The 19,696-nt window shown below is 40.1% G+C and overlaps 1 protein-coding gene across 1 annotated transcript; it reads right to left on the bottom strand.

Moving 5' to 3' along the window:
* Window positions 1-581: 581 nt before the first annotated feature.
* Window positions 582-17,680, bottom strand: CCDC34 (coiled-coil domain containing 34). The gene is made up of 6 exons (XM_026041245.1): window positions 17,465-17,680; window positions 14,362-14,494; window positions 12,353-12,460; window positions 3,742-3,900; window positions 2,354-2,495; window positions 582-1,042 (listed from the first exon to the last, which is right to left on the bottom strand). The coding sequence occupies exons 1-6, from the start codon at window positions 17,644-17,646 to the stop codon at window positions 828-830; spliced, it is 939 nt and encodes a 312-aa protein (XP_025897030.1). The 5' UTR covers window positions 17,647-17,680; the 3' UTR covers window positions 582-827.
* Window positions 17,681-19,696: the final 2,016 nt, after the last annotated feature.

The following is a 19,696-nucleotide window of genomic DNA, read 5'->3' as shown; positions in this document are numbered from 1 at the left end:
AGCCAGTATTTTATGTCCACAAATATTTACATTGCAGAATGGAGAACTAAACAACTCTAAGACAGTGCAGGCTGCTGCTAGCATTTGGCATTATCTAGACAGAACTGTCATATGAGCCTATTGTATAAACTAATTTATTCAGAGTAAGGGCAAGGGTAAGGTCTTAAACATAAACTTGATATCTGAGATGGTTTGAGATACTCCAGAAACCTCCTAGACCGCTGCATTGATGTGCTCTTCTAGCAAATACTGGGGAGGTTCAAGTCCTCTCATCAGGGCCTGTGAATGTGAGGTTTGTCCCTTAAGAAAGCCTTACCTGCTGCCTCCTCATGAATTCCTGAGGCAATCCTGCTCCTCTCCTGCACAAAGGGCATCCACTTTGTTTGCATCCACTGCAGCACTCGCGGTGTAACCTCTGCCATCCCAAAGACATCTCCAATTCCTCCCCCATCGAGGCTAGAATTGTTTCCAAGTTCTTGTAATTAGCATCTTTAAAATAATCTTTCAATCCCATTGCCCAAAAGAATAGCCCCACATCCTTCATCCCCACACTCCCAAAAAGCAAGTGAAGAAAGAGAGAAACAATGATGTATGTTTTATTGGYATCAAAGTACAGTCCCGTTTCAATTGGCCACATATGACTTTTCAGTAAAGCTCAGCATGCGAAAGACCCTTGGAAAATAAGGTGACTGGTTATTTAACATTCAGTACAAAGCCTGTTCACAAAAGCTGTGCTTTGCTTTGTTTGTTAAAACTGTTTTGGACGTATAATTTCATATTTACGGCCCTGGTCACTTGAGCTTTTCAGACTGATTTTGACTTTTGTACTACAAYTGCTTCCTGTGCGAGGAAGCTACGCAACGGGTGGTTTGGGGCTTACAGATTACCAGAGGTGAAGATCTATGTGACTGGGGGCGTACACATCTCTTGCTGCTCTTCACGCTAACACTACTGTCTTCTTTTGGAGGAGGTATGTGTATTGGTTTCCAAGGAATGGGGTTACAATATGCTGGAGTTGGATATGAAATTCCATCATARCATCCTGAAATAGTTAGAAAATACACATAATTAAAAAGGAGTACCTGCATCATAAGCTTTACACTGCAAGCAATTATGCACCTAATCCAGACTAGCAAAAACAGCAGAATCTTTAAGGGAAGATAGAACAAACAGGTCACAACTTAAATGACTCAAAGCAATAAATCTTCGACTCTCACTTTACCAAACAATCAATCTTTCATTTACATTAAAAAGCATGTCGAATGCTGTGCAACATTCAAAATGCTCAGCACTTTGAACATATAGATGAACACTATAAAATGGCTACTTTGCTAGTTTGTTCAAAGTTCTGAGACATTTATAAATATTACTTCTTCTCACCGCATTTTTAAAATTCACATTATTTTTCCACTTTCCTTAACTGTTAATCTTTGGCCCATTGAGAAGAAACATACACTAACTACCTATGATTAATAGTCTATGGTGCACAAAGCAATGTCAGAAAGCTAAACAAGGACAGAAGGAACACGTTGCCCTCGCAGTTGTTTCAACACATACTTCACAAGCGTGGGCAAAACAAATTCTGGGACATATTCTACTGCGTGAGCACAACGGAGAACGAAGCTGCTCTTCAGAAGTCACTTAGACCAGTGACAGCAGCTGTTGGGAAGGAAGGAGTTGCCAGAACAAAACACGAAAGCCACCTGCGTCACCATCCATAAGCAATCCTAACCGAGGAACAAATGGCTGGGTGGAATTTAGGTTTCAAAACATTTTGCTATGAATTCAAATAACAACTATGAAATTAATTTGATGAATAAAAAAAGAAAACATACATCATTTTTCCTTGAAAAAAATGCCAAGATGCATGGAAAAGAAGCTTTAGCTCAGAAGGGAGGAGGATTGCCAAGGCTCCTTTTTGAGACTGGGTTTCTGCCATGCTCTTATCAGGCTCTCCATCTCCAAAAGGCTTTTGCTAAGGGGGGATTCAGATACTATAAGATGGTACCTAAACTAACTTCAGAAAGATGCCAGTATGGCTGATATGTTTCTCAGGAACCAGTAATTGGCTCTAGCGATTCCTGTGCCTGATAAGGAACCTAACAAGATTAAGATCAATTATACTTTGGTTTGCCACATTCTTCTCTTCTCAAATAACTTGAAGGGCTATGAAAAACACACAATGGATCTCACAGTAAAAGACTCTCTAACTTAAACCATATGGGCTAGCTATTCCCAAGTGTCAAAATTAGATCCTGGATGAAAACTTAAAACAGGCTTCATTTTACATTAACGATTAGAGGGAAGGGAACCACAAATTTAAGTCACTGTACATGCCTATGAAAGTACAAACCTGTAGACTTCCCATGTGGGTAGCCATAACCATTTAAAACAGGTCGGGCTTTATTTCTAGCGTTATGCAGCCATTCCTTAAAGATCTTCTCTGATCTCTCTCTCTTCTCCCGTAGCTCAGCTTCCCTTTCTTTTTCCTTCTCCTAAAAAMCAAAATATACAAGACCTACAGCCGAAATCTTGTACAATATATACAAAATATATTATATAAACACATTCTCAGCCTATTGCACTGTAGTTAGTAAGCTTAAAGAAAAAACTGCATCTTGGACAGCCACCCAGAGTTCCCATTCACTCATCTTCATACAGCCCTAACCCAGCTAAATTTGGGTTGCCATTAAGCACGCAGCAGAAATTCAATTTGGGGAATCATTAATCTGGATGTGGAGTACAAGTAGTATGTACAGGCAGTGCGAGTGGGTCTAAACAATCTTAAGTGATACTGTGAAGAAAGTTTCTGAGAWCTTAACTACAGTTTAAAGAMGACAGAACTGAAAGTMGACAAGATTTAAATCCATTCTTAAGACTTATATTTTCTTGGGTTTCAAAAGTTCCTTGTGCTGTGTACTCTGGACGTTCAGTAGATACACAGTAGCACTTTGTTCAGTTGGAAATAAACCAGAACAGAATATTTAAGTAGATTTTAATTATATAATTAAYAAGTCSACAAAATTAAGAATATCAAGGCCTTAAAACTGATCTGATATAGCTTATGGTATTTTAAAATTAAAGAAGTTATTATATACACTTARRAAATACTTATGAACGTATTGTGCACTCCAAAAATAAATGCTCTACTACTACTAATCAAAATCCTTCCTCACACTTGAATGCTACTCCTCATACCTAACTACTATAGTAAGGCAGTATTTCTATCTTCTTACATATTCCATTCATAARGTGTCCTGCAACGTTAATTAAATCAAAACACAAGCAACAGCCTTGAAGGAAAACAGATCCAGTCCCATTTCATTTTCATAGGTTTCAGGCACAGTTACTACCCACATGTATTACCTGAGGGGAATGCTGGGTGATGCATGAAACCGTGGTTTTGCTACAGTGCTCACCCGAGGGAAACAGCAGACCTAAAAGCCTGTATTTTAAGAAGCTTCTTAGTGAGCCTGACACATGAAGGATCTTTTAAACTTGCTCTAAAGAAGTGATTAATCAATATGAAAAAGAGCTTTCTAAGGAAGAATAAAGAGTGTGTTAAAACACATCTTGTTTTACCAGCCGTCTCTCAATGTCTTCAACACTAAYGTTACAACTTTACAAAACGTTCTTCATGCAGAACATGGACATTTGATGAATTCCCACCAATTTAATTAATCAGCATACTTAACGTGAGTTACAAATTAGGGARCCTCATCCAAAATAAGTGACGAATACCTTCTCTTTCTTCTTCTTTTCTGACTCTTCAGCTCTTTTCTTCTTTAACCATTCTTTATACTTTTCTTTGGCCTTTTCTTGTAACTGCATTTTTTCTAGTTCCTTGGTGGCCTTTTCTGCCATTTCTTTGCTCAGCTTTCGTTCCCTTTCCCTTCTTTCCTAAGTGAAAGAGATCAAAGAAACAAAATCTAAATTTTTCAATATATTTCTTGTGATAACATAGAGAACTACAAAAAAAAAATTCACCATAACCCTGGAGAGAAAAGAAAAAAAGGGGGGGGCGGGTGGGAAGAAGGCAGTATTGCAGACTCTTTTAAAACTTAGTCTTAAAAATAGGACCTTTATGTATAAGAGGAAAAACACAATTACAAGGAGAACAGGACTGCAGTTCCCTTCCTCTCTTGCATCTTTCAAGCACAAAAGGCAAGAAGCTTGTTTCCACCTARCTCCTTTCTTCCAGATTTATGGCAACGCTGGAAGCTCCAATTATGCATAAAGAAGCTGGAGCCACAACACTGGAGCTGGGGACAAAACCCCAGCTCCTTTCTGCTGGTCATGCAATGAGGTGCAGGGGCAATAATCTCCAAGGGATGCATTTTCTCTTTAAAGCTTTTGGCATTTTTATTGTAAGAAACAGTACCGGCTAATAAATGCTATCACAATTGGATTCTTACCCATGCTGTATAAAATTATCTTGATAAGGGAATGATGATGCTCATTGCAAAATATTTTTAAGCATAAACTTCATTTGGTCTTGGCATTCCTTTTTTCCCAGTGTCGTGTCACAAAGCTAAACTGCAGACTTCTTATCTGAAGGAACCAGTTTACAGAATAAGCTTGAGTTAGCGTGACCCTGTCTGTGTTTGGCAGAGCGGCAATACTGGAATTTTAGCAGCAGCTGCTAGATTATGCATTAACTCTTTTTCCCCCTTTTATAAGGCATGTCTTTTAAAACTCTCTTTGCCATAATCTATCTCAGATGCATGTCTTTTCACTTACCCTATGATGGCAAATCTCAGTACCACTGAGACAACAAGCAGTTGKGTACACTCAGCAGTCAATTTCCCAAACATTAGCTAAGAATTACATTTTCACCTCATATTTTATTTTCATTTTACCTCAGGTGTATTCTAGGAAACAACGGCCAACTCTGTTCTGTGGTGCAGGGAAAATGGTCAGAGATGAATATATAGACACAAAGATACAGCTTCCATGTATGGATTGGAATGTAAAACTATAAAAGGAAAGTCTGATTAATCTGATTTGAAGGTCTATGCACATGATGACATCCACAATCACAACTAAGATCGATCAAAAAAGCATTTCATCCTGGAACAATAAGAAAAAACGCTTCTGTACTCTTGGAGAAAGGAAACAAGAGCTTTCTGAATGTGAAATAGAACCTTCGGTGTTCAAATATGTAAAGGAGTAAAAATGACCCGCTTTTCGGCAAGTTATGTGGAATCCCAGTTTAAAAAAAAAAAAAAGACCAATTGTCTAAGCTTTTCCTCCTCCTTCTAAATTGCATCTTGTTCTCTTTTGTTCACAGCTGCTCTTCTGTCCCTTCACAAGACAATGATAGTCTGGGCCAGATAAAAAGTATTAAGGTGGATGAGAGGTACATGCTAAAATGGAGTTAAAGCTGTTTGTGGAGAGGTGTACAAAGATTTTTGCTCTTTTGTTCTTTGCTCCACTCTGTGTCATACCATTGTACATAAAAGGTACCAAAGCCAGACTGTTCAAAGCTACAGTCTTTAGGCTCTTAACATATAAAAAGCATGTAAATTAACATGGGAGAGAAATGAAGAAGTCGGGTCCTTCCATATAGAGGTGAATGCTCGAGCGGGGTCCTATGCAAACAGTGCAGACTGCCATGAAAACCAGGGCTTTTGCTAAGTTTTTCCTCCACTGAGCCATCCTCACGAACRGGAGGCTCCCTGCAGAACTGCGGGGCTTTGCAGCTGCCTAGAAATTATTTTGCAGGCAACCCAGTGACGCCTCCCCTTCCCGTTCAGTGCGAAGCAGCTTTTCCTTCATGAAGGGAGGGTACAGTGCATGCCCAGCTGCTTTAATGAGCTGCTGCATGTCAAGCTCCTCTCACCCCAGCCTTCCCCCATCTTGATTACTTTCCATTATATAAATCCATCAAAAATGCTAGGAATGTGCATAATAATACACATGTTCTTCAATCCCCTTTCCAMATACATATTAGAGGGGGAAGGGAAACTATATTTTGTTTGTGCTCGGTGTCGTCAGATTGGGTTTTAAAAATTCTCTTTGATCTCGTGTTCAAAACGAGCATTATCTATTCACTAAACCACCAGTGCATTTACATATGCTTTAAAATCTGATTATATTATTACATAAATGGAGGTATTGATTGTAAAACATCCAATTACTCAGTGCAAGACAGGCTTGTTCTCCTGCCACCCCACCCAAGCACGTTATTAAGGAGAGAGGATACAAATCTGCCCGCGGGCTTAGTGCCCTGGGCTGCGATCCTACCCATCTAGTAAGGCCTGGGCTAGGTCCGTACTTGGAAATTCCCCACCCAGAGCAAACCCGGCCTGGCAGGAAGCCCGACGGGTGACTCAGTAAGAACCGTGCATCTCACGGAGCTGCTACCAAGCCAGCGTCTCCACTGCAGAGCTATTAACTTGGCAAGAAAAAAAAATCTGAATTTCCTTGTTTATCCTCACAAGAATCCTGACCATCAATCACATGTCAGAGCCTCAGCAATCTGGTTTGTTCCGCCGTCTTGGTGCATCGACACCTGAGCACTCTCTTGGTGGTGACAAGAGCCTGACCTCGTAACCACGCGAATGCTGCTTTGAAACACAAAGCACTGAATTCCTCCTCCRTGAGACTATCTAAAAATCATTTGTAAAACTCAACACGAGAATTTGTAGACAGGTCCAGACAAGTAAGATCAACAGGCTAACATTATACCATGGCATAGCAAATGATTGTGCACATGCACAATTTCGCCAAAAAAAAGAAATTTTGTGTAGAGAGACATCAACAATGTTGAAAAAGACTGTAAAGTGTTTCAAATCTCTAAAAAATGGACAATTTCAAAGAAAGCTTGAGAAAAAATACTCAAGAAACTAATATGGATTCACAAAAATGCTTAGACAGGTAAAGACAGACTCAGGCATTTAAATACAAGATTCAAATTCTTTAATGCAGCTGGCTCTCAAGGTGGAACAGCATTTATATATATACCTATGCTTCCCCCAGGACTGCATTTCTTGAAAAGGGTGAAGAACTCGGCACCTCTTTCAAGTGTAAGCTGCCAGCACAGCCCCTAGCACAGATCAGACATCACACAAAATGCAGCAGCAGCCCCTGCCTCAGCTCCAAACAGCAGCTCAGCTGTTTGAACATTAACCTAGGACTGGAGGAGCCCCGTGTCATTCCCTCCTCCTCTGCCCGAGGGGATTCAAACGTGTCCCACTCTCGGAGAACGCGCTGTCTACCGGGCTGTGGGCTGGGTTCTCCACCCCTTGTGTTGAAGCAGTRCAGCCCTGCAGAAAATAAATATTCATTAGGCGAAAGAAAGGGAGGCTTGGCTCTTTAAGCTTGAAAGTCATGCCCGAGCTACAGAACAAATTGTATTCTGCATTAGCGGTGGTTACACAAAATACGTATTAAATAGAAAGTTTTTGGAATAAGACCTTAAGTGTCCARTCATATGTTGCTGATAGGAACCACAGAGACTCCATGTCTCAGGATCAAAAGTTCAGACAAAATAGGAAAAAGAAAATAGAAAGCAGCTCAAATTTAGCTGTGGTTCTTCAGAAACAGTGCTGACAAAGACAGCATTCTTGATAGGTGGCAAGCCTTCGACCCAAATTATGTTTGCAAACTATATACACAGAGGCCGTGCCCCTATTTGGCAGATAAGAAYGTTCAATGTGAAACTACGTAACAATTCAAAATGAAATCCATTCTCAGTTCCCTCCAGAAATACCACTAAAAGAGGGGGAAACACAAAGAATCTAGAAAACACAGAGCTTTTAGAAACCGAACTCTAGCAAGGGTTTTTCCCTGCTGCTCCTCGTTCTTAGGAGATGAGTGCTAATAAAAAATCCTGGAAGGCAGCTAATATTTAATTAATTCAACACTAATAAGGGCAAAAATACAAATCGACTTCACATAGCAGTTCACATATTTTCCAAAAGAAAAGATTTTCACTAGCATCTCCAAGACACTTCCACTGACCTGAAGCTGAACAGAACAAACTAAGTTATCATGAAGCAGGTCACACAAAGAAACCTGGAACTGAATCCTTTTCCTGAATAGATGTGGCCTTCAAATGGAATAGCTCTGTGCATCTACCATGTCACCTATCACATTTTTTGTTGGATATCTTATACCTACATATAGTTTTGTAATCATATCTAAATCGTCATGGATTTAAATATTATTTAGATTCATATTCTAGATATGATATAAGAGCAAAAAATCCCCGGAAGGAACAGAGAAGGGATTCCCAAACATCTTGAAGATACATGAGCAGAATTTTCTGTCTCCTTCCTTTAAGTGTTATTTACCCAAGTCTGGGAATAATCTAGGCATTATCTACAGCTTGCTAAATTAAGCAGTCACAAACCTGTAACATTTGTTTGTCAAGCAAAAACCTAGTGGCTCTACACAAGACACCATGAAGCCACTAYGCAGAGCTTCAAAACACATTTAGGGGCGCAGGCTCATCAATCCCAGTCACTCCAAGACCAAGATTTTTTAAAAAACTTTACTCAGTGATGGAGAACAACAACAACAAAAAAATTAACCTATCAGCATAGAAGCACAAAATAGTGCAGGAAAATTTTGTGTGCTCTAATCTTGCCATTCTTTACATCTGGGTTCCAGCTTCAATAAAAGCTTCAAGTTCGTTCCACTCATAGTAGGTCCTTTTTTGGCCCTTCATTTTATCTTTTTGTCCATCAGAAGGGCTTCAGACTTAGTGCTTATCTACAGTATGAACATATTAAACCACACTGCTGTGCTAAATAAAATCAGCTTCTAAGAAAACATCTAGCTAAAAAAAAAAAAAAAAAGGACAATGCTAAACCAGAAACAGATTTAAACAGATTTTCAAAATCAGTCCAACACCAAGTATTTTACAGGTGAATATGCTAGAAATTTTCCAAAGTCTAACATAAATCTCAATATTTTAAAAGTATGAGTTTAGTCCTAAACACTAAGTGACTCTTCTACACTTCTTGAACTTGAACAAACCATACACTTTCAAAGAACTTGGAAGAATCTACTGCTGCCAGTGAAGTCAGGACATTTTTCCCTAAAGGAAAAAAAATACCCTTTCCCATGAGAAAAAGAATTATTAGAAGGATATCAATAGCGTGTTTAAAATCCTATTGATAAAATAGAAAATTAGAGTACAAAAACAGCTTAATTATTAATACAAAAGAGAGATCAAGTTACTTCTCTATTGGATATACATGTATAGATACAGGAATGCAAACTAACAGCACTGACTGACATTAAAATTAAAAAAAAAACCTTTTAACTTATGAAAAGTGACAGAATGAACAGACACAGAGAAAATAAGCTTTTATGAACATTAATTCAGACCTGATGAAATGAGACAACGGTTGGTTTTCAATACCTATTCAGGTCTTAGGCTTCTGTCAAGGGGATCAGTGATATCAGTTCCTTTCTTTTTACACATCAACAGTTCAATTATGAGTTGATCACACAGCACTCCTTACCAATCTGCAGTCTAAATAGTGGAATTAACAATCTAACAATCAATTTAACATGCAGGGAACACTATGAGGTATTCTAATGGCTTTGCTCATCTATGTCCAGTCCTAAGGTTGTTTCAAATCCCTCTCAAATTAACGCTGATAATGAAAACATGATAAGGAACAAAATTTTGCTTGTAGAGTGTTTATAATTGTGCCACTATAATTGCTCACTTTTATCCATAAATCTAAAAGTAATGCTGAAGCAGAAGTTTAGCATTAAACACAAATGACAAGGCTATTCTTCTACAGAGATCTGGTATCTTACTGAAAATTTGCAAAGCTGTTAGCAGAAACAGGACACCAGCACCTGATAATTGATTTTTATTAAGCTTTTAATATCCACTAAGTTGCAAAATATTATCATATTAGCATAATATGATAAAATGTTCTTTCGCAACTCAGTATTTCGACATGTTATTTCTAATTCATGAACAACCTTTAAATCACAAAAGCTACCACATAGAGGCATATTAAATAGTYGATATTACCTTTATTTTCAAAAATAATTCATGCAATTCATGCAACTGGAAGTATAAAAAATGCACACACAATATTGTCTTAAACACATATTATAAAATAAGAAAATGAAACTACCAGCTAACAGAAASAGTCTTCAAGCTTTGCTGCCTAATCTGAAACCTAAGGACTATATCTAATGGGCAGAACATCACAGTGAATATTGTCATATAACCAAACACAAGAAAAATGGCCTGTCTCACAAAGAGAGTAGAATTTTTCTCTGCATAAACCAATGTTCTACCTCTAGCATAAATGTCCTTTCAGTTTCAGGGTGTGAAGATACCRCCCAGGAACCTCTCCTCTAGTTGCATGAAGACCTCATACTCACGAGGAGGGAAGAAGTTTCATGCACACTCTTCCACCTCTTACCTCCTTCCTCAATACAGTATTAAGCCATGCGGATGGACAGATATTTATGGAATTCACAGAGATAACACATGTTAAWAAAAAACAAGATACTGTAGTTTATGCTGTCTACATATATGGGTCTCAGAATCAGTACCTGGAAATGAAAGAGGCTGCCATCTTTGCCAAAAGAAAGAGCTCCTTTTGATGCCTCTAGAAAAAAAAAAATAAAGTAGCTTTCCTAAACATCACGGATTTGTTCCCCAAGAAATTCCTGTTAGTGCTCCTGGATCTCCATGAAAACTTTGGCCAACTGTAAATACCTTCTTAGTAACTGAGTTGATGTATTTATCCTGGACTCTGTGTTAACATCCACAAATAATCTTTGGGTAACTTGAAGTAGTATGAACTATGCAGCACAAATGTTAATACCCTAAAGACATCTAAGCTTTTAACTTCAGTTTATCCTTGATTTGAGTGTGGTTTACAGAAAAAGACTAGCCAATGATTCATCTGACTTAAATGAAAATCAAATTACTTTTGGTAAAAGCTTGGGCCATGGCCTAAGGATGACCTTATTCTTCCAAAATATAATATACAAAAATCCAGACACAAATATGTTTTTCCCCTGTTCTCTGGGCTCATGTGTCTACCATCAAAAGACCTATTTTCATTTACAACAGAGAGCAGGAAGCTCATCTCTAAATCCACAACCATAGAACTAGGAGGACTCAAGTAAGTGGAAGTTTACAGACGACACTTGAGAGAGACAGAGAAAGAAAACAAGAATTTTCATTAATGTGGAATGTGAACAGACATTTTTAGAAGGCAGTTCAAACTCTTTCAAGCCAACGAATAGTTGGACAGTTGTAATTTGTGTTTTAACAGAGCAAAATGACATTGTGCTGAATGATAAATCTCTTCCTTTCTGCTGTGTATTTTAATACGGAGTTACCCTTTCTACAATATAATAAATGTTTAAGCTGAGTTGTTTGTGGTGCTGATGGGGAGGTTAAGCTAGTTCTCCAGTCAGTATTGAGGCTAAAAGAAATTGGGAGCTGAAATCCAAATCCAGGTTGTTCTATTGGTTAGATGGAACCCAACAGAAGAATAAAGAGTTCTGAGCCAGCAAGGACAAATAGGTGAGGTCCRAATATCAAAACTGTCTTTGTCAAACTAATACTATTGTGATGTATTTCTTTTAATCAGACTTCATCTGGTTTTTGTTCAAAAATTTCCAGAACCAAAAGTATGGAACAGCAAGAAACCAGCATCCCTACAGACGCTACCAGTGTCTGAGCAAGCCCAGACCTCCCAAACGTTACCATTTTTGCCACCCAGTGTGCCTGGCTCGTTGATGTGACACAGAGCTGCACAGTGCCCCGCTGAGATCACGACTGTCTGCTTCTGACCCTGCTCTTAGTCATCCTCTCAAGGGAATTTAAAAGATCTCTTGATCCCACTCAGAAATGGCATTTTGGATGAAGGAATTCCCAATTGCTATCTGTGGTCTACCGAGAATTTCCTGAATCAGGCCTCATACCTCAATTATCCCTCTAGACTCTACCATGTTATTTGCCTGTCCACAATGGTACTTAAATAAATCCTCCTTCTGGCTCTTCTCAACATACAAGACATTGCACACGGTTCAGACATACACTTTGCCCAAAATGTTTGGGCACTAAACCTGGGAAATCAGAAGGGGTAGGTACTGAAGACYACAACCCCAGGTATAATTAGCAGAGTAATATTTGACAACATAAAGGTCAGTTGTCAGTGACTATTCAGAAAACAAATTCCTTTATACCTCATGGAAGGGGGAGGGGAAGCAGTCAGAAACTCTATTGTTTTAATTTTGCAATTACCAATTAAAACAATCTTCAGCAAAGTACCCAAAAAGCCTGAGCAAATTTTACATAGGTTTGCTACCAAAGCATATCAAAAGCTATAAAAACAGTCAAAGCAATAGTTACCTCTTCTTTTTTCCTTTGCACCCATTCCTTGTGCTTCTCTTCAGCTAATTTTCTCCTCTTTTCAGAATCTTGCTTTTCTTTTGTTTTCTCAAGTTGTAGATTAATTTTCTAATTAAAGGAAAAAGATATCTCTCAAAACCATGGTGACCACCTATACTAATACACTCAATACTGGAAACAGTGCTGCAATAAAAGTAACATAAACAGTTGAACAATTTGATGGCTTTCCTTCATTAATCTATATTAAGGATGGATACGTAACATAGCAACAGTATGAAATACAATCAATGGGCACAAGTAATTTTTCACGCTATAAACTGGAAGCACATATTTTAACCAGGCATTGAAAACAAATCACCCTTCAGCTTATTTAAATGTCCTTTTAGTCAAAGGAATATCAATTTGTGGCAGTACTTTTCTGCCAAACTTCGAATTTAGACCCTGTGCGCCACTGCATTCAGGAAAGCAGCAGAAGTTATGTGATATCGCTCAAATATGATGTTTTGTATCAGAGTTACAGGAATTTTATGACTTAAAATCCTGTGGATTTTAACAAACTTGGAAAGAGGACCCTTAACCTGAAGARGAGGAAATAAACTCAAAGGTATTTCATCTTTATAAGGCATACAATAACATAGACACCTTGTCCTCGTTTGATATCTTATAAGTTGATTGCATTTTTCCAGATACAAACTATCCAAGCTTCCTATATCATAACAGCTTAAAATGAAATATTTTCAAAATATTACAAATTAAAAATAAAAGCTTTTTACGTATTCCATTGCTATATTGCTATTCCATTTACATACTCCACGGCTATAAGCAATGCTCATCCTGTATTTGCTTTTAATATCTGTTTGAGAGACACCTTTGAGAATATATTTGTTACAGTATAAATGCAATTGGGTGATACATGAAAATTAGAAAATTAGAAAATTAGAAAATTAGAAAAAAAATTGCTTTGGTTCCTCATCAAGACCACATGAGAAGATCATCCACAAACCACATTTTTTATATGATACCAGAAATTAGCTTAGCTCATTTTTGTACTCAGAAATCAAAACAGCAAAAATTAAAATTAAATTAAATTCTAAAGGGAAGTTGTAAAATGGGTGGTGAATATTAGCAGTTCAGAACACATTCCTCAAGTCTAAACCTCTTTTAGTGTCACCTCTGAATGTCTGATCTCCCAGCCTTGCTCTAGAAGCTTCCAGTGATGGATGTTGTAGCAGCAAAGGGTAACCTACAGAGAGCTCTGAGTTGGGCCACTTCACGGATCTAGTGAATCACAAAAAGCTCAGGACATTGCTCAAGGTCACACGGTAAATCAGTAACTAGAAGGAGAAATGGGCCAAGTTTTGATGTGATTGTTCTAGCCACTACCCAATACTTCCAATTTGTTTTTAAACAATAGTATCATTTAATCAACTGCAAACATATTAATCAAGAAAAGATACAGCTCGCTCCCTTAATTGTGTCSTGGCCCCACTACTCAAGAATGGTTCATTTGGTGGGCAAAAAATGGAAGGCGGGAGAGCWATGCCGGGATGGGGACGATATCCTGGGAAAACGCAAACAGTTGTATAACTCCACACCTAAGAGGCTAACAACATCGTGGCTTGTATCTAGCCAAGCAGGCTGACAGATTACACCCAGCACACGCCCTGCCGTGTTTTACTGCCTACACACAGGCATTTGTACCTGTGATGAAAATCAAGGTACCAATTACATACAGACGCTTTAACCATTTCAACTCGAACCATTACCTAACAGTTGCATAAGCAAAATAGTACCCGGCGCCACTTCGATGAAGCGTAACATTAGCAAAAGAAAACGCACATCAGAGATGCTGATGAATCACATTAGCACAACCAAACACTAGGGATGCCCAAAGACATTTTAAAAAACAGACAAAAATATTTGTTTCTCACAACTGAAAGAAAAAAATACATATGCATTCTGGTGCCTGGTAGTTTGATGGTCTAACAGAAAGCAATCAGAATATTCACCTCCAGAGCTCTAGCTTGYAAACGGATGCGTAGTTCTCTCTCTTTGCAGATGAACCACTCTTCCCATGGTGAAAGGTTATCTTTCAAAGGGGAATGACTTCTTCCTCCTATTATCTCACAGTCCTCAACCCTTCTGAAATAAAAATGGAATATTAACTCCAATTCCATTTCAAAGTTAGCAAGAGCTATTGCCTCCAATAATGACTTTTGRTTTACATAAGGTACTCTGAACAACTACATTATTTTTCTGCTTGTCTGGTAATATCGTAAAAGCACATCATTTGTATGACATCTGTGACTACTCCCCTTATGCTCTGTTTACTATACTCTAGCTTGTTAGCAATTCTTTTCCTGTTCCAAACTGTGGGGCGGACTGAAGTTTTACCTGTTAGAAACTAAATAAAAAYTAGCAGCTGAAATATCAAAGAGTCACCTTCCTTCTTTCTTGAAATTTCATGTCCGTATTCTATCCTTGGTCACCAAGAGCATTGGAACTGAGAACAGAACCGCCTTAGTGGAGAGCTAATCTGTCTCCCCGGAAAACATTCAGAGGAAATACACTTAAGAAATACAACTTGTACACACTACTTGCTCATGTTATATAAGGTTCTGTTAAACTCTTAATAGGACAGCTTGCGTAATTCACAATAATGCAGCAATCCTAGCCCCAGGTCAAAAAAAGTCTTTTATAATGTTCCATATACATACTATCTCRTAAGTAAAAATGTATTTTAGGCTCTGTATTGACCAAAACTGAAAACATGCCACTGGATTTCTTTATAATTGCTTCTAGGTTATACAGAAAAAATCCTTAACAATAGAGTCAACAGCGAAACTAGACTTTGCATTTGTATTTTATATGAATATATGGGCTCTGGAAGTACTTATCTGCATACTTTATTACTGTGAGTAATCCTATTTGCTTAATTCAAGCTACAAAACCAGCATCCAAACACATACGTTAACACGCCTGAATTTAATCTTTTAAGTGCAAGATACCTCTTTTTTTTTTTTTTAGTGTAAAAAAGAACAGCACACAAAGAATAGCAGAATTCTACAGAAAAATATTTAATGCCCCAGTAACCCTAGGGAAGTTTCTCTGTGGCACAGAATGCTTAAAAACAACATCAGGGCGAAGCTTTGGCCTGCTCTACTCTACTGTTTTACACCTGCGTGTGTTACTGTGACCGCTCACTGGTCACACTGGGGAAAGTCCACTGAATCTGATCCAGGTTGAAAGGAATCCAGGAAAGGGCTGTTTCCCACTCAGAATCCATCTCTGTCCCTGTGCCGTGTGGCCAGACATGCGCTAGCACCTTGGCACACATGTACCAAGTGAACCGAGGCAGCACAGGCCAAGCCGAGCCACGTCCCACACCACCTGCTGCAACCTCAATCTTCCAGGCTAAAATATTAATAAAGACCAAAACATTGGGCAGCGACAATTTTCAACCATATAGATATAACAATGGTGAGGGATGTGACTTAAGAATGCCTAACAATACATTTTGTTGGAAAATAACWCTGAAAGTTTATGAAAGAAAAGGATAAAAGCATTACGCATGCAGATTTGGGAAACTAATGAAACTTTGCCCAGACTTGACATTTTGGGCAGGGATTCTTCTCAGTGCATTTTTTCACTACACACAACCTGTCCTAGAGCTCCTGGTACCAGGATAATACTAACAATACTGGGCCAATTGGTGAAAAAGTACTGGAAGAAGACACRAGTTCAGAAAAATAAAACTCAGTGKGCGCTTGCCGAGATCTGTAATTACACACGTTTATGAAGTTTAAGCTGTTGATTTCACTAATTATTCAGAGTGGTAAATGAAAAGCTTAATAGTCACCAGTAAGACCAGAGGAAATGAAGTTAAAGCAGAGGAAAATAGAAGCTGAATATGTAGAAATGTGAGGCAAAAGTGTATTTTTAACAGGAGAAATGATTTTCCTCTGTTCCAGTAGCGTGCTCTGTCTGGGACTCACATGTTGCTAGAGCAGGGGCTGCAACTCGGTCCTAAATTCAAGTCCTAACYGGCAGTGTCACTCTCCAGGGCACAGATCTTTTTAAACAACACTGAACTTGAATTACACAGGACCATTTGCTGAAATGCCAGCACATTCCCAACTACCTATTTCCTCAGAGTAATTAAAGTAGCAAACTTTAAAGCGTCACTCTCTCAAACATGTATTTGTATTTAAATAAGGATTTTTAATCAAATTGTCTATGTCTGGCATTAGAACTGAAGTCTGATTAACAGAAAACACCGTGATTACTCTTTACCGTACATCCACTGAAGTGAAGCCATCAGACACAACACCAATCCATAGCAAAAGCATGAAAACACCTAACACCATTTCACAACGTTTTGTTTTCYGCTTTTGTCTTTTGCGAATATTAAGTTTCCCACGTTAAGTGCCTGCCTCTGGCTAATTTTTGAGCAGTTTTGAGAGGACAACAACAACAACAAGAGTGTTTGAGCATGCGTGGCGGGGGCAGCAACTATGTAAGAAGCGTTTTTTTCTTATTATCCCTTTCAGGATTTGGCACTTGCACACGGAAGCGCCTACACGAACATTTGGAAGATGCTTATTACAACACAGTAGCAACATTATTCAAATACAACGTCTGAGTTCGCTGARCTTGTTCCTGCTCAGGCCCTAACCCGGGTCTTCCATTCCCTGTCCCAGCTGCCRGGTGGTACTGTAGCGATAGGCCTGAGTTTGTGGCCTGCTGCTGATGGCCGCTCCAGCTGCAAGGATGGGCTGCAGTTTGACTTCAGCGCTACTGACGTGAAAAGTACGAGAACAAAACCGCCCATTGGGAAGGGATGAAAGGATACGCAACAGCAAACTTGAAACGTGAGGGACAATAAATAGGTCAAATTCCTTCCCATTGCATAGCTGCAACTTCTGGGAATATCTGAGCAAACTCCCTGGACTTCTCTTGCCGTACACTGAAGTCAGGTGAGTTAATAACCTAGGGCCCTTCCAGGAAACCTGTGGAAACAATCAAGTGCGCAGGGGCAGCCCCAAAACAAGCAGCTGCACTGGGGCAGCCCCGGGCACCCTCCTCCAGCCAGGGCGCAGACCCCGAGGTTACCTATCGCCTTGGCGGCTCTGGAAGGCCGCTTCCCCCTGCTCCTCCTCCTCCTCCTCCTCCTCGCAGCTGCGGGAGCCGGGCCGGGAAGCGGGGGAGAACCGGGAGCACGAGGAGGAGCTGCGCGGCTCCTCGCCCTCCGAGCTGGTGGGGGAAGGCGGCCCGCCGCGGGCCCCGCCGCTCATGATGGCGGTGGGGGCGGCTGGTGGCAGTTAGGGGCCGTTAACGGCCGTCAGCGGCCGTTAACGGTCGCCCTACCTGCTCCCGGCGGCCCCCGCGGCAACGCCCGCCTCTGTCGCCCTGGCAACGGCGGGGRGGGCGCGTGCGCATGCGCGCTGGGGGGGGCGCGCGCGCGTTGCCCCGTCCCGCCTCGCCGTTCCTGAGGGGCGGGGGAGGGGGCCCTGCGCCGGTACCGAAACTGCTCGTTTTGGCACCAAAAAAATAGCTCTTCACGTGGCTTCCTCTCAAACGGGAATGCCATGAGAGCCGCAGATGGGAGCCTCTCGCTTTGCCTTCCCGTCCCCTTCCAGCTATTTGATCAAGAGATCTCCGACCAAACCTACGTTGCAGATAAAATGGCGCTAGAAGTTGAATTTCCCGCTCGAGTTCAAAAAGGAAAAGCTCAGAGCAGCCTGGGCCAAGTCTTAGGAGCCAAGGTGCACTACACCAGGCCTGAGCTTGGTTAAACATAAACCCACGCTGGTTTTACATTAACATGTGTGTGTGTGTGTGTGTGCGCGCTGATTGCAGCTAAAATGTGGGTAAAAAAGACAATAAATTCTGGTTTGCTGTGTGGTTATTTCATCAGGATGCTCTCAAAGGGAAGTCCAAAACCTCTCTCACAGGCTGCACAACCTCCCAAGACCTTAGATCCCTGAGGATCTGAGTAAAGGAAAATCATCTACCTTTACAGAAGAAAGGATGTATTTCAACGACGCACTTCAGGGCCAAATTTTAATTTGCCCACATAGGAATGTCTGTATCTAAAAACRTCTGCCCTAGTTAGGTTCAAACACCAGCACCGCTGAGGCCCGCGAGCCCCACGGACATCAGCAAGCACAAAAGCTGACAGAAAACTGAGTGTAATGAATACATATATATACACATGTACTACATACCTGCATATATAGGCATATAGCTATTACACTTGTGAAATATGAGCTTAATTTCTCACCAAAGAAGYAGTAAAAACCACACTCAGTTCTGCTGCAGTAGCCCAATCGTTGCCATCATGCACGATTCTGCAGAGATTATGGGATAAATGCATTAAGCTATGGAGTTAAGTTCAGTCAAAGCCTAGTCTGTCTCCTGGAATGGCGTTAATTCCCATCTGTTATCCACAGCATTGGGAAAATCGTTTTACACAGAAAGTAGGCCAAAAAAGTAACCTTATGGCTATGAAAGAYAGAAAGGAACTCGATTCTGTGCACAAACCAACTACTCTGAATTTGTCAACTCTTTATGAAATACTGGGTTTTTAGAAATTCAGATGTAACATGAGCAGCTCAGTCTCCGATAGGCAGGACACAAGGAAACCCCTCAGTTTAGATACATTAAATATTAAGCAGATTTAACAGAAAGAATAAAATTGCTTTCAGATGTAGCCGCATTCTTAAAGTATGAAAGCAATCCTAGTGAAAAAAACTACTAAATCCAGGCACAAATTAAGGCATAGACAGCATGCCTGTTGGTCTCAATTAAGCATAAATTGATGAAACAGGTATGTCCAAGTTATAAAATTGAGTAAAAATCTTTTTTTTTTAATTAAATCTAGTGAAATTTCAGAAGTCTTGCCCGATTTTGAGGTCTCCCAGCATGGGGACCGCATGTGGTGCCAGAGGCACGTGCAGCAAGGAAGCTGTTTGGCTTCACACTCATCGTGGGGCTGGAGGAGCTCAGGCTCTACCGGCCTCTTGCCTGGCTTTGTGCCTGCATTTATCACTCTGCAATTTAAGGAATCTTATGGCGATTCCTTCCCCTTGCAGCGTATTATCCCATAGCCACCAACCCCAGTCCCACTGGTTTGAAGACGAGCAGCCCTCGAGTTGCATTTCGCCCTTGTGCAAGGCGATGGAGACGATCTCTGCAGAACATTCATGGCGAGATCCCATCTTTCTGAACCAGGATCAATTCCGTCGGCTTGATTTCTCCTCATTCCCAAGCCACAAGCATCTGCTTTTCATTACACAGAGGCCAGAGCCCTGCTGTTCGCTTGCAGAGCTCGTTTTGCTCGCR

This window comes from Nothoprocta perdicaria, unplaced genomic scaffold (assembly GCF_003342845.1).
Source record: "Nothoprocta perdicaria isolate Ctin4 unplaced genomic scaffold, notPer1 scaffold_28, whole genome shotgun sequence".
In the NCBI taxonomy this organism is placed as follows: Eukaryota; Metazoa; Chordata; class Aves; order Tinamiformes; family Tinamidae; genus Nothoprocta; species Nothoprocta perdicaria.
Note: the sequence above shows the minus strand (reverse complement) of the source record. Positions and strands in the feature narration are given on the sequence as shown.